Here is a 15,578-nt window from a genome sequence, read left to right as displayed (position 1 = left end):
TTACTTAATCTGATCCTAACAACAAACAACTTCATTTGTTGATATAAACTTTGGTGGGCCTTTCTGAATAGATCCACACTAATTTTCTCTGGTCGGATCGGAAGAATTGATTCATGAGGAAAGTTACATACATCTCTTAAAAACCTTGCATGTTAGATTTTCAAAATAAATCATTTGGCACTTAATTTTCTCGCTTAAAACATGACAAGCGTCAGTTGAATTTCAGAAACTTAGGATGCTGGTGATATAGTTCATGCAATCCATGCATGTGAGAAGGGGAAAAGTTGGCTAAAAGAAAGAGGAGTTGAATTCCTCGATTTGATTTTTGCTTCCTAGATGGAAAAGTACAACTGCCCTTCCTTACGCAGGTCCCTATAAGTCTACAAGACCTCTATCATGGAGACCACAACATGGGAAGGTACTTCAAGAAGAATATCCAAAAGTTTAATTCCATGTTTGCGTTTATGTCAATGGCTGAAAAATTTAATCGTAGAATTAACAATGGCACGACTCCACTAACTTTCTCAATTAGTGGTTAGAACTATCATTCAATCTGAAGCTTGATCTCTACTAACAACAAAAGGCCAAGGCTTGCACAATTATATATTTATGACACAGAGAATGAAGTGTCTAATAGGACATTTGCCGTGAGATACACCATTCAAACTGACATACACAATAGATTATGACTTGCAATCCATTTAATATTCATATGACTATACATACTTATTAAGTGTTTTAACTGTATAACACACTGAATGTTTCCAACCATTCTAGATCTGGTGAAATAATCAGCAAACTTGAAATTGAAATCGTGTCCGAGCTCACGAAGATGCTGGACATCTGCAACCCTCTTGCCAAAAGCTTTTTCTTTGCACGAGACAGGTTCGATGATAAGGAACCTTCAAAAGTCAAAATGAGGTTGATTAGGAAGTTGGAAAAGGATGGAAGAGTATATAACTTACCCATTGCAATTGAGGTTGCCATCCTAATAGTAGGTGACATTGACGATTCAATCCTTGATAGAGATATCATTATTCAATCAACATCAAACAAGTTGTAAAGAATAGATGTTCTCCACCCACTGTACTTGGATCTTTGGTATCCCCTGGTATTTCCATATGGCGAGGATGAATTTAGAATAGGTATGGAGACGTCTACTCGATATGGTCTAAATGGTACAAAGAAACATAAGATGACAAGTATAAGAGAGTTCTTTCATACTGTATTCAGATGAGATACAATGAGCCCCCAATCATGTTAGAATCTAGGAGACTATTCTAACAATCTTTTGTTGATGCACTGCACTATGGTTGAGTTTGAATGCCTTAGTTTCATTAGAAATAACTTACCCAAACTAAGGGTGGACAAGTACAGTGCACCCCATGAGTCATTGGTTAGAGGAGAAGCAAGTGCTATTGCAACTGGCTAGAGGATTATACTGCCGAGTAGCTTCACAGACGGTTCTTGGTACATGTTTAACAACTGCAATGATGGTTTTACAATTTGCAAATATGTAGGTTATCCTAGCTTTATAACAATTACATGCAATCCTAAATGGGACGAGATAAAACATTTGTTCAAAGACACTGGGTTAAAAGCACAATACCATCTTGACATTGTTTCAAGGATTTTTAACATCAAGCTTAGTGAGTTGATAGCTGACTTTAAGCATGATCGATTCTTTAGTAAGATAACAACGTGTAAGTTTACTGAAATTTGTTAAATTACAATTGTGTAAGTATTAATGCCTAACAATCATTCAGTCTTTATAAATGTCTGCATTGTAGAATTCCAAAAGTGAGGACTTCCACATGCACACATACTACTACTTATGCATCCTCTATACAAGCCCAAGTCACCGGATGATAGTGACAATCTAATCTCAGCTGAGATTCCAGACAAGCTCAAGAGGCCCAAATTCTATGTAGAAGTTGAAAAGTATATGGTCCATGGTCCTTGTGGCAAGTATAATAATGAAATCCCCTACATGACAAATGGTCGGTGCTCAAAGTTTTATCCAAAGCCCTTTATATCAAGGACAATAATCAATGATGGCGGGTTCCCCAAGTACAAGAGAATAGATAATGGTTGGATAATAATAAAGAATAATACGATGCTTGATAATTCATACATTGTACCCTATAACCCGACACTATTGCTAAAATATGTCTGCCATATCAATGGTGAGCACACCTGCCAAACCTCTGCAATAAAGTATTTGTTTAAGTACGTGCATAAGGGAAAGACCGGGTAACTGCTTCTTTTTACCAAACCAATGTAGACAGTGAGTCTGAACAAGTAGTTGATGTAATACACAACTATTATGATTGTCGATATATCTTAGCGTGTGACGCATCTTCGCGTATTTTTGGTTATGACATCCAACAAAAGGAACCTTCGGTCATTAGGCTACCTTTCCATTTGCCCAATGAACACCCTATTGTATTTGTAGATTATGAAAACATAGTTGATGTAATAGATAGGGTTGATGGCAAGCTAACAAAGTTATTGACGTGGATGCTTGCAAATAGGTTATTTCTCTATGGTCGTACACTTACATACAGCCAATTTCTTAACAACTTTGTATGGAAGGATGACATTTCAATGTGGATGCCAAGGAAACAAGGATTCTCCATTGGTAGGCTTTCGCATGTTTCTCGGGGGAATGTTGAAGATTATTACCCACGACTACTGCTTAACATATAAAAGGGGGTGCCTTAGCTTTGTACATTTGCGTATAGTCAACGGGGTTGTGTACAATACCTTCAAGGAAGCATGTTAAGCCTTAGGGTTGATACAAGATGATAAGGAATTCATTGATGCTATAATGGAAGAAAGTGGATGGGCCTCTGGGAACTACATTCGTGACCTATTCGTCATCTTCTTACTGCCTAATAACATTGTAAGACCAGAGATTGTTTGGGAGCAGTGTTACCATATATTGTCTGAGGTCATTTTATTCACTCATAGAAGAAGCATGCAGTGAGTAGGTGTGGTCATCATTAGCATGATTTCTACGGCCAAAACGTTGTACGTATTTTCAAATCTCTAAATGTAACTAATGGATATTGTTGTTCATTCTTTTTGGTGGAATTAAAACTTTCTCAGGAACAAATTATGAACATGACTCTTGCAAAGATTGAGGACAAACTTCAATCCAATGGAAGATCCCTTAAAGAGTTTGACAAGATGCCTTACCCAAGTTTGGATATCGTTGACAGCTTAGAGGATCGTCTTCTAGTAGATGAGCTTAATTTTGATGTTGAAGTTCTAACAGAGGAGATCAACAACAACCTATCTAATATGAATACATATAAAAGGAGAGCATTTGACGTCATTATAATTGCAGTTAATGGTAATCCTAGAGGATTCTTCTTTGTGTATGGTTATGGTGGTACCGGTAAAACGTATCTATACAATACTTTATTAGCTGCAATTCAAAGCAAAAGGGACATTGTCCTAAATGTTGCATCCAGTGGGATTGCTTCTATTTCTTCCAAATGGACGCACAACTCATTCAAAGTTTAAGATACCACTGGACTTGAATGAGGACTTAGTGTGTTGCATTAAGCAAGGCACGTCTTTGACCAAGTTGGTTTGCAAATCCAAACTTATTATATGGAATGAGGCACCGATGCTCAACAAACTTTGATATAAAGCACTCGACAAATGCTTACGTGACATTCTAGAGGTAAGGTGGTGGTACTAGGAGGTGACTTTAGTAGATTCTTCCAATGATTCCAATGAACTCACATCAGAATATTGTACATTCATCCATCAATGCTTGGTATCTATGGCAACATTGTATTGTGTTAACGATGACAATGAATATGCGCTTAACAATTGGAGCAACTGCTGGAGCTATGGATGATATTGCTCAGTTTTCAAAATGGTTATTGGAGACTGAGGATGGCTTGGCTGGGAATTCTATGGACAGGGAGTCAAAGATACATATTCATCCAGACATCTTGATAAATGATTCAGTTGATCCCTTTGACCATATGGTTGATTTTGTATACCCTAACTTGTTGGATAATACTAAGCAGCCATCGTACTTTAAAGACTAATTCATCCTTGGTCCTACATTGGAAGTGGTTAATGATGTGAATACACTAATAATGAATCGTCTGGAAGGGGAGAAAAATATATTTAAGCTCTAATAGTTTGTGCGTTGAGGAAGGATGGAGTCAAACTCAGACATGATTACACCAGATGTTCTTAATGCTATTAGTTGCTCTGGTTTGCCACCGCATCAATTTACTATAAAAGTAGGTGTGCCAATCATGCTATTGTGCAACATTGTCCAATCCAATGTCTATGTAACGGGACAAGATTACAAGTGCGAAAACTAGGGAATCATGTCATTGAATGCATGACATTAACGGGAAACAAGGTTGGTCAAGTTGTCATAATATCGCGCATTAACATGATTCCTAGCAACCAAGGCCATAGTTGGGTTGTACTTGCCAAGGCCAGTTTTGCGACACAATCAACTATATATTGTGCTATCAAGAGTAAAGTCAAAGAATGGACTCAAAATGTTAATTCAGAACAATGGTTGCACGGTGACAACTTCAACCATTAATGTTGTCTATAGGAAAGTGTTTGAAAATATTAATTAACCAGTCATAACAATGATTATTCACATACATGTTAGAGTATATTGGTCAGAAGATTATATTATCACAGTCAATATCTACCATAACATGTCTTCTTCGTGATAATCCAATCTACATAATAACGGACGAAATTCATATTGTTCTAGACTATCACATGTAAAGCAACAACTACCTCAGTTGTATTAATTTTCAAAAAATTGATTCTTGACTGATTTTTGAAAATCACATACCCTTGTTGTGCCTTGCACGAGGTAATGCACTAGTTTAAAATTAAAAAAAAAATGGTGGTCCATTGTCCAGTTAGACTATCATTGACTAGCGTTAGTAGCGTGTGCGTGTGAACAATAACTTGAGCTGAATTTTGCTTGTTTGCCCAGGCAGGGGCCCATTATTAGGGAGACACACTACATTGGCGAGCCAACTTGTGAAAGATCACAAGCACACTTTGGTCGAGATAGGCAAATACAAAGTTCTACTACTTTAATGTCCTCACTCGAGTCACAAGCCAGCGTCACCAAAGCTTAGCAATTTACGTTAAAATCTCTATAATATATAAACAGGGTGATACTTTAACATATACAATGTAGGACTTTGCCACAACATATATATATATATATATATATATATATATATAAAAGTGTCGGCCTCATATTTTTCCGTCTATTTTTTATTAGTGTATTTCGTGTTATTTAAAAAATAGGCTTTTAACTAGATTTTAATGTAAAATTTAGGGGACCAACACTTTTATTAAAATTTGGTTAGCACTCAACAAGCTAAAGAAAAGTGAATAATCCATACCACTAGATGAAATCTCACACCATTAAAAATACCAATGATATGATTAATTGATAGCTATAAATCACAAAATTTACTGGTTCCTAACACTCCTCTAGTATGTAATCAGTTTTTCCACACCCATTTAACAAGAATAAATTCATTGGTTTGTCTTTACCATGTATGATTGCTCATGTGTACATTTTCTGGAACATATATTCTTATTATATAAAAGTTGATACCAATTTTTTGTACATTAGATTTAAGCTATGTTTCTTTTTTTAATGATGCCATATCATCAATTTTGATTACTTGGCAAAACTTTAGAAATTAACCAATCAACTTTTAATAAAATATTAAAAAAAATTAAAACCATAACTCCCATGCATAATTAATTAATTAATTAATTAATTTATTACATTATTATTCAATAAAAATATAAAGCATTAATTAAATGTAATAAATATCTACATTAGAAGTATCATAATGATAATAATATTATCAGAATAAATTTTAAGTTACAAAATATTTAAATTCCGTCCTATTTGACCTACTTATATATCATACATAAGACTTTTAACACAATCACTTCATTTTACAATTCGTAATTCACCTATGAAAAATATTTACAAAATAAAAATATTTATTATATTTTTAAAACAAATTTACAAAAAAAAAAAAAACTCTTATTACTTTTACTATTTATAATTTTTTAAAAGTTTTTGTAATACTTTACATATAATTATATTTTAAGATCCTTTTAACTATACTTATTTTAATATGTTATTTAAATTAAAGAATCAATTTAATTATTTTTCAATACTATTTGAGTTTGTATCACTCAAGACATTATCTAATAGAAGAAAAAAAAGGCTCTCAACAATATACTATTACTAAGATATTTATCCCAACAAAAAATACTAAACTCAACCCTTATTACAACAAATCTAATAGGTAATACTACAAAAATTTTATTTATTTAAAATATTATTTATATTACTCATTTATATTTTTTTTATTATAGGAATAAACTTCAAGAGATTAAGGAGAAAGAAAAATAAATGAATCCAAGGCACATGTTCAAATGAAGAATACACATACAAAGATGGAACGAAAAAGACAATAGAAAATGTATACAAGTTAACCGTTTAGAAAGAACATATCTTCACAAGAACATATAAAAAAAATAAGTCTAACAACAATCGAAAATAAAAAAAAAAGAACAAACACCACATAAAAAGACTAAATTCATCAATTAAAATAATAAAAAAATTAAAAAATAAATGAAGATGTAGTTTTGTACAATTTCAATATAAAAAATGTTGTATTATAATTTTTTTTAAATAAAAAATATATCTAATTTTTTTTTTGGTGACTTAAATACATCTAATTTAATAGTAATTTGTATATATTTTAATCAATTTTTAAAAAATATAATATTTATTAAAATATATTTTATACTTTTGTTGAATCCAACAATATAATATGTTTTAAATTTTATTGTTGAATCCAACAATGTGCTCCAAATGCTTGGTGAGGGAGGTAGAACCAAAGTGAAAAAGTTAGGTTTTCCAAGCCATGCTGGCAAATCATCCTTAGGTAAATTTGCTCCTTTCCTATGTCAATGTCAAATCTGATAAATTATGTCTTTCTCTGATTTTACTTTTTATATTTGTTATTTTGTTTTCATTTTAGTAAATGATCATCACTTATTTGAACATCGTTCAATGTTCTGTATATATCCGATTAACAAATTTACACGGACTATCTCTTTAATAGTACATTAAATCACCTTAATAGATATTGAAAATCAAATTGTTCTGAATATTTTCTTTCTTCGATTGGAACTCATCATAATTTTCTATGTAATCAAGAAACATATATATCGTTATAGAGTACTGTTATGTTAAGAATTGTATATTAACCTTAGTGATGACAAACATATTAAATTTGCCTATTATAACTAACTTCCTATTGTAAGCATTGTTGGTCTTATTTGAAAATCAATAAAAGACAATCAACCAGCAAGCACAAAAAAGTTGCTGCACTAATTATCAAGCAAAAGAAGAAAAAAATTTCTTATTCAATACTAACGGTCTTAACCAAGATATGTGCAACAACTATTTTAATAAGGGGAAAGAGAAGTGTTAGGGGGCCAGCAACTTTTGTGATTTATAGCCATCAAACAACCATCAATGATGATTTTAATGGTGTGAGATTGGTGTGAGATTTCATCCAATGGCTCACTTTTCTTTGTTGGTTATATGCTGGCCAGAATTCAATGAAGTTGCTGGTCCCCTAGACTTTTCCTAAGGGGAAATTATTCCTCCATGAAGAAGATATCAACATTCTTACATACGAAGATTTCGTCCAAGGAAGAAAGCAAGAAAACGGATTGAAGTGGTTAACCATTGAAGCTCGAGTTTTATTCCTTGTTCTTGAGTGATTTCTATATTCTCTATTGCCTAGTTTTATTCTTATTGAGATTGTCAAAACACAAGAGTTAGATTTCACAAAAGCAATATTTACTTTTGATTGAGTGTTGTTTGTTATAAAGTATGAGCTGGGATTAAAGTTCATATGGTTCCCCTTTTTTCTAAATTAGGTGAGCACTTAGACGCGTTCTAAGCTAGGTAGAGTTTAGGTGTGAAAGAGTTGGGTTAAACTCTTGTAATTGGTGATTGTAATCAAGACTGATTATAGTGGAAATTTCATGTAGTTTGTGGTGAAGACTGGACATAGGTTTCATTGTACTTCAAAATTGAAGCATGATATATTGTGGTGTCATTCTTTTTACCCTTCTCTTCTATGCATTTTCGTTATGAGATAATCATGAAATAATCTCCTGTTTTCTGGATTATGTATAATCAGTAAAAAGTTGTTATAATTTGTATTTCTTTGATTCAACCTCCTTCTCAAGTCACTATGAAACCTTCAAGTACAAATACATGTGCATACAAGTTTACAAAGGAGCGGAAAAAAGTTGCAGTCTGTGGTGGATAAACTATCTAAGGCCAGGATTGAATAGGGGTCTGTTCAGCAAACAAGAGGAGGAGATAATCCTCACCCTTCACCAAATGTTAGGCAACAACTAAGTAAAACATTAAAATATATATTCTGATTTTTTATTTTCCATGTTATTTATAAATATTCAATTTACCTATATGTTTGAAGGCTTAGTTTAAGATATTACTATAGGCGTGTTAGTGAAGGAGATTAGTTATTACTAAAAATGTATTAGTTCTTCCAGTGCCCAAGGTTGAATTTGCTATTTCTTTTTTACTTCTCACTCCCCTGTCTTCCAATTTTATTTCTTGGTTTGGTCTTGGGATTTGCACCGTGTTATACTAATTATTGATTGATATTTAGGATGTGAAAAAATAAATTATATGTTGAAGGAATTTGATCAATTTAGCATCTAGTTTAGGATGACAATTTAACATCTTATTTGATTTTTGATTCCCTCAGTCATGTTGTGGTTGTCAACCAATGTCTTGGATATGAACTCTTTCCTTTCCCATTTCTATATATTTCTTCTTCTTAACTATTTTGGTTTATATATGGGATTTGCGCCTTTTGTGGTTGAACTGAACATAAGAGAATTATTATTTCTCTTTTGCCTGATTCATTATGTTGTCACCAATCTCTATACTTTTGCTAATTATTTCAAGTTACAATATTTTTTACAGACAGGGGGTAGTATAGGAATATTTACCTGTTGTCCATCGACTACGCCTTTCGGCCTGATCTTAGGCCACCCTCCGTGGATTAAAATTCTAGATATCGGTTTATATAGTTCTAATGAACCGACATTAAATTTTGAAACATTAATTAATCAATCGTATCCTAGGGTGCTCGAAATAATATTTCTGGAATATTTATATTTCTTCTTTTTATTCTAAAATAGAATATTTATTCAGTTCTATTGTATGTTGTTCCAGCCTTCAAGGAGAGATTGTAACACTTGCTCATGTACTTTGATATGACTATACTTAGAAATTGGGTCATTCATTGGCTATATGTTCCAAGGTATTCGAAGAAATTTACACCATAATTGACGTTATAATGGTGATGTAAGTTAAAACCTAACATAAACTATCATTTTAAACATTCTCCTAAGTTCTGAACATGGAAAACTTTGATTACATTTTTATGGAGATTAAGATAATAAATGCATTTGATTACCTTGCTTAGGAATTACGAGTTAATTAAGAAGAAGATTTGAAAAGTATGTCTGATATTTACACAGTAGTAACGCTTCAGACTTTCAGAGGAATACATCTTGAGGAATGAATTTGTATTTGCTATTAATGGTTTGCAATAGATTTCTTTTTGTATGTCTTTTAAATACGTGAAACACATGTTTATGTTATAATATTTTTATAAAATATTTTCATTTAATTTTTTAAATTCTAAATTTACCTTTCAATCTCAATATTTATCTTAAATTAAATATTTTAGTGAGATATAATTCAATAATATATATTTTACACCAAACATACTACAGAGATTTAATTTAGTCTCAGTTTCAGTCTTCCTTAATTTAGTCTCAATTTCAATCTTCTTTTCAAATGCAGTTTTAGGAGTTTGTGTGTGTGTGTTTTTTTTAAGCGTGATTGTGTGCGAGAAAGAGAGATTGGGTAGAAGGGAATGAGGGGTGAGGTGATCATGTATACATAAGGGGCAGGAGGTAGTTTGATAATTTTAGATATGAGGAGCGTTAGGAGCCAGTAATTTTTGTAATTTGTAGCCATCATCAATGATATTTTTAATGGGGTGAGATTTCATCTAATGATGTGGGATTACTCACTTTTCTTTTACTTGTTACATGCTGGTCAAAATTTAATAAAATTGCTGGTTTCCTACACTTTTCCTTTAAATATTTAAATCAGAATGGAAAAGATTAGTTATATACTTGAATTATTATTTCAATAAATAGCATAAATGGCTCGTTTTGGCCCTTAAATTATGTAAACAATAAAGAAATACAATAGAATTAGAAAACTTAGATACTAATCGTTGTTTTAAATTAATTATTTTCACGTTTCATATAAAAATTAACCATAAATTATACGCCACTAATTAAATTTAAATTTAATTTAAAATAAACTGAACTTAATTATTGTCAACAATCAATGGTATAATATAATTATCCTTAATTTAATAAAAAATAACACTAAATTAATTAGGATTAAGTTTCTAAAATTTTGAGATGTTATACTTTCCAATGCTACACGTTTTTAAACTAAGCATTAAACGGAATAGCAAGGGACTTAGATGAATTCAATTTCATAATACTATCTCCCCCTCTGTTCTCTCGCCTTTCCTTTGGGTGAGGTAATGCCATTTCAAAATTGTTATTCATACGTTAAAATCAACCACTAATATATTTGTGTATAAATATATGTATGATTTAATTTATTTATATGTACTAATAACTGACTTTAGTGACTAAATTTTGGTATACACGTAACATATTCGAATAAACTTTTGGCCAGTAAATGTATCGCTTACAATTTTCGCATAGAAAGTCAAATTTCGTGGACTTTGCGTAAGGTTATTTGTTTCATATCAAAATATTACATAAAAGTTCTAGCAGGTAATCATAAGCTGCCAAATGCATACACCGCGCTCACTGTTATGAATTATGACTTCAAATATTACATCGAGGTAAAATAGTTGTCAATGTGTATCATTTATTTTATACATAACACGCTTTGATATCTTGATATTTTCAACTTGTAGCCAAGGTAGTCACCATCTTCAATAACCTGAAAATTCAAGGAAGAAATTTAAAAACCCCAGGTAAGCCAGCCAGCTACAACCTAAGTATAAAACTAGATTTGAAATTGTCTCATTCATTTGAGGGAGATTTGAAAACACAATGCAAGTTTAACTGACTGCTAAAGCTAACCACTGATAAAGTCAAAAACTTGCTGGACTAAGTAAGATCCATAAACATATCTATAAATAAAAAAAAATCTTATTTATTTAAAAAAATCCCAATAGTGAGGCAACATTTTCTCTTTTCCCCCTTAAAGAAAAATGAAAATAAAAGAAAAAAAAAAATTGGTGAGATATTTTGAGAGGGAGTAAGCTTGGCTGTGATGTCTTTGCACATGAACTCATACTCTCACAAGGTAATACCTCTTTTCTCAAAGCACATTATTATAGATGTTTTGGACCTTAGAGTCGTGGGTCGAGGCTCTGAATCGCCCTATCTTAAGGAGCTCTACATCAAAAGGCTCAAGTTGAGTAAAGTTTCACTTTGATACTTGAGTTTATAAGCACCATCACGTGGGTCTCTGAAGATTTCAAAAGTTGTTCACTTTGTAAGCTATTTTAGTCTTGCTATTAGATGGATCTACTAATGCATCATGACTATGTCAGCAAATTCATAATGAATATTAAAAGAGTCCCGTGTACAATGGGCTATATGAGTTACAAAATGAACATCCCTCATACTATCTAGAATAACTATCTGAGTACTAGGGATAATAAATGTCTTCCCAAAAGCTTAAACTGATTTTCGGGTTCACCAAGGATCAAACTCTTAACCTTTCGGATCTAGAGTTCTTATACCATGTCATGATACCACTCATCCCAAAAAGCTGATGGGAAAAGGTAACACTAATGATTATATCTCTAATACTCCCTAAACCTCCATTGTACACATTGTACAAATATTTCATTTGCTCCTCATACTTTCTCATATTAAAATGACAATGAGAGTTTAATCTTATGGATCAAAGGAACCTTTACTTGGCATAAAGCACAACAACCCCATTTTCCTCCAACTAGAAAGTAATTAAACTCACACTCTAACTAGTTCAGATTTTAAGGCAGCAATATGATGGAATCCATCAATAGCAGAAGCATTACAATTAATGACATGATAAAGCCCTGTATTCGACCAGAAACTAATTGTAAACTTAACATCGTTGTCTCTCTGATTCTTTCCATTTCATTAGGGGTGAGCACGGGTAGCGGGTACCCGATTACTTGTCCGAATCCAAACCAAACCAATTAAATTAGTTCTAAAACCAACGAGTAATCAGGTCCAACTCGAACCAAACCGATAGCTTTTGTTAGTAATTGGTTTGGGTGTCGGTTTTAGGGGTGCAGAATCCGAACCAACCCGCGAACCCGATCATATATTAATTAAGTAAAAAAAAATAAAAAAATATATATGGCTTTTTCATTAGACAATGATTATTCATTATTAATATGTTTGTATTTTAATGAGTTTGATGTTACATGTTTATTGTACTTATTGAATTTTTAAGATAAAAATTTGGTTTTTTTTATGAATTTCAAAGCGGGTACCTAATTACTCGAACCGAACTAATTCGTTCTTAATCGGTTTGATTTGGTTCGGATACATGTACAAAAAAATACAAATCCAAATCAAACCAAACCAATTATATTTTGATCAGTTCGATTCTAATTTTACCGTAAACCCGAACCAAACCGACCCGTGCTCGCCCTTTATTTCATTCCAAACTTTGTTTCCAAACTAATTGCAAACATAATAATAAGCACTTTTAATTGTTACTTTGAAAAGAAAATTGCAGGCAGGAGGAATCATGTAGTGCAATAAAATACCTGGTTAAGCATTGGAGCCATCACCAGCAAGCTTGAACTCCTGAACCTCCTTGAAGTTCATCCATGGCTTTTCCCACACCTTGGCTTCATAAACATTCTTACTATCACCACTTGCTGCCTCCAAAGTGATGTGGTGCAAAGTCCCAGCAACAACTTGCTGCTTAGCACTTATAACCCTCTTAAACTCGAGAAGGCCATTCTGCATCATCATTCCCAATTTAATTCGTCACATTAGATAAAAATCCAAAACAACCACCCAAATTATTTTAAAATTAAATCAAAATCGAACACTAATCATGATCAATCATACAAAACGAACCAAAACCAGAGCCAAAGCGATGATCGGTAGAGAGAGAAAGAAACCTGTTTCTTGTTGTGTTCATCGACAGCAAAGCGAGCAAGACTATCGATCTCGAGGCTGTTCTCGTTTCCGGCTACTTCGCGAGGTGCACCCACTGCTGCCATTACGCTTCTTTCTCTCTGCTTTGTTTGTGAATTGAGAGAGTGCCTTGGGCTTCTCTTTTTATTTGGATCTGGCTGTGGGCCCCAACAACATTGAGCATCGGTTCTGCTGCACATTTTTTTTGTTAAGTTATTAGTGAGCCTAGACCTCAAAATTTTTAGGGATTTTTTTTTATTTAAATTAAATAAATATAATATTTACTAAAATAAATAAATGTGAAAGAAATTATCAGAATATATTTTTAGTCACATTTTCGAGTAGAGAGGGTCAATTTTCAAAATGACTATATTTTTTGTGCACTTACCTAAGGTTGTGTAGGGTATTTGCGCGTAAGTATCATTCGCATACATTGCACTCGAAATACGCGTATTTTCTGATTTAAGGTCAGTGTGAGATATAGTATAGAATTAGAAATAGCGTTTTTTTTCTTTTTATTTCGAATACACGGTCCCAAATCAGAAAACGCGCGTATTTCGAGTACAGTGTATCCGAGATATGCTTATGTTCATATCACGGTTGCATTCAAGATATGGTTTACAAACATCTTATTACAACACAGGATCAGTGTACTCGAGTTATAGTTATTTTAGAGACTAATTTTTTATATCTAAGATCTAATTGAAGATGTATTTTGATAATTTCTTTCACGTTTATTTATTTTGGTAAATATTATATTTATTTAATTTAAATAAAAAAAATTCAAATTTTTAAGTAAAAAAAAATATGTCATTTGAATTATAGTTTGTTGACTTTTGTCGCAGAATTAATACGAATTTATAATTTTTAATAATTAATTAATATTAACAATAAAAAATATTTTTTTATATTTTCCATTGTAAATTGGATTCTCGGGTATGGGTTGACCTTTATTTTGTTGAAATTAATGTGGACTGTGTGTAGTGGATAACAATTTCTCCATATTGTTTTGAATTTGATTTCTCATTCGAATATATCCTTTCCTTAATTCTTAAGCATTGTAAATTCGATACAGGTTAACGGGATGAGTTTTTCACACAACTAAGGAAGAAAAGTATTATTTTCTTAGCATCTAAGGATCTACCCCGGAATATGACATCGACTGAATAGTCAAAACAATCTTTCAAATATTGTTTATTCGTTATTAAATTTTTTAGATATTGCCTCTATTAAACTAAAAAATATTTAGTCATAAAAAAAACTAAAAAATATTTTATAAATATAAAAAGTTAATCACTAAATAATATGTATTTATATATTTATAGGTATAATTTCATACACTCTTTTAAATAAAAAAATTGTTACTAAAATAATTAAATCTATCATAAAAGAATAATAAAATTTGTTATAGTAGAATCGAAAGGTTTTATATTAAGTGAATTTTAGTATAATTATGCCATTATGATATGATAGTTACAGTAATTATATAAGTGGATGAACTTTTAAGGTATAGTTTATGTATGTTTTGTATTGTTATAATATGTATTTTTTTTTATGGAGTGAGTATAATTCGGACACTAAAAATATGATTGGTGGATATTTATAAAAGATACTTAACGTTCAAATCAGCAAGTGTTTAAGAGGTATAAGAATTCTATAAATATAGAAGGTTAGACATAAAATAGAACTTATAAAACTTATTCTATAATCCTTTCGTCTTGAGATATAAAAATAAATGTCTTTTATAGATATAGAATTGATAAATAGAATTGATGTTATGACTGTTGGTCAATAAGTCAGAATAATAGTTATTAAGCTCTCCGTTAAATAAAGTCGAATTATGCCTCATAATGCACAATAAAGACCGAGTTATAAAGTAACAGATCACAATCCCAAAACTTTGCATATCGATCATATGAATTAGGCTAAGTTTAAAAAATAAAATAAGTTATAATTCGGTTAAAAGATAAGTGAATAATGATATGGTAAGCTTCCAATTTAATTAGGTTCTTATATCGATACTTATAAAAAATAAAAAATAAATAATTCTGCAATTAGTTTTAGAGAAAAACTCTGCGTACAAGCGATTAGGGCTTGTAAGTATTACAAGTCAATTAAACTCTAATCCCCAAAATTTGCTGCAAGTGCTACATTCCTTACACGCGCTACATCCCTTCTTCTTCTCCTTCTTTTTCGAT

At 31.7% G+C, this 15,578-nt stretch overlaps 1 protein-coding gene across 1 annotated transcript; it reads right to left on the bottom strand.

Moving 5' to 3' along the window:
- Positions 1-10,912: 10,912 nt before the first annotated feature.
- Positions 10,913-13,595, bottom strand: LOC107638349 (cysteine proteinase inhibitor). Its single transcript, XM_016341583.3, has 3 exons — positions 13,365-13,595; positions 13,002-13,200; positions 10,913-11,167 (listed from the first exon to the last, which is right to left on the bottom strand). The coding sequence occupies exons 1-2, from the start codon at positions 13,578-13,580 to the stop codon at positions 13,006-13,008; spliced, it is 411 nt and encodes a 136-aa protein (XP_016197069.2). The 5' UTR covers positions 13,581-13,595; the 3' UTR covers positions 10,913-11,167; positions 13,002-13,005.
- Between the last annotated feature and the right edge of the window lie 1,983 nt (positions 13,596-15,578).

The sequence above is a fragment of the Arachis ipaensis genome, chromosome B4 (genome assembly GCF_059453495.1).
Source record: "Arachis ipaensis isolate K30076 ecotype BB chromosome B4, ASM5945349v1, whole genome shotgun sequence".
Classification (NCBI taxonomy): Eukaryota; Viridiplantae; Streptophyta; class Magnoliopsida; order Fabales; family Fabaceae; genus Arachis; species Arachis ipaensis.
This window is presented reverse-complemented; position numbering and strand designations above follow the sequence as displayed.

Bases quoted from the DNA above. Each gene is read 5' to 3' on its own strand.
- LOC107638349 (XM_016341583.3), bottom strand. From the start codon at position 13,580: ATGTGCAGCAGAACCGATGCTCAATGTTGTTGGGGCCCACAGCCAGAT. The intron at 13,201-13,364 runs GTTTCTTTCTCT...ATGATGATGCAG, and splicing joins ATGAACACAACAAGAAACAG to AATGGCCTTCTCGAGTTTAA.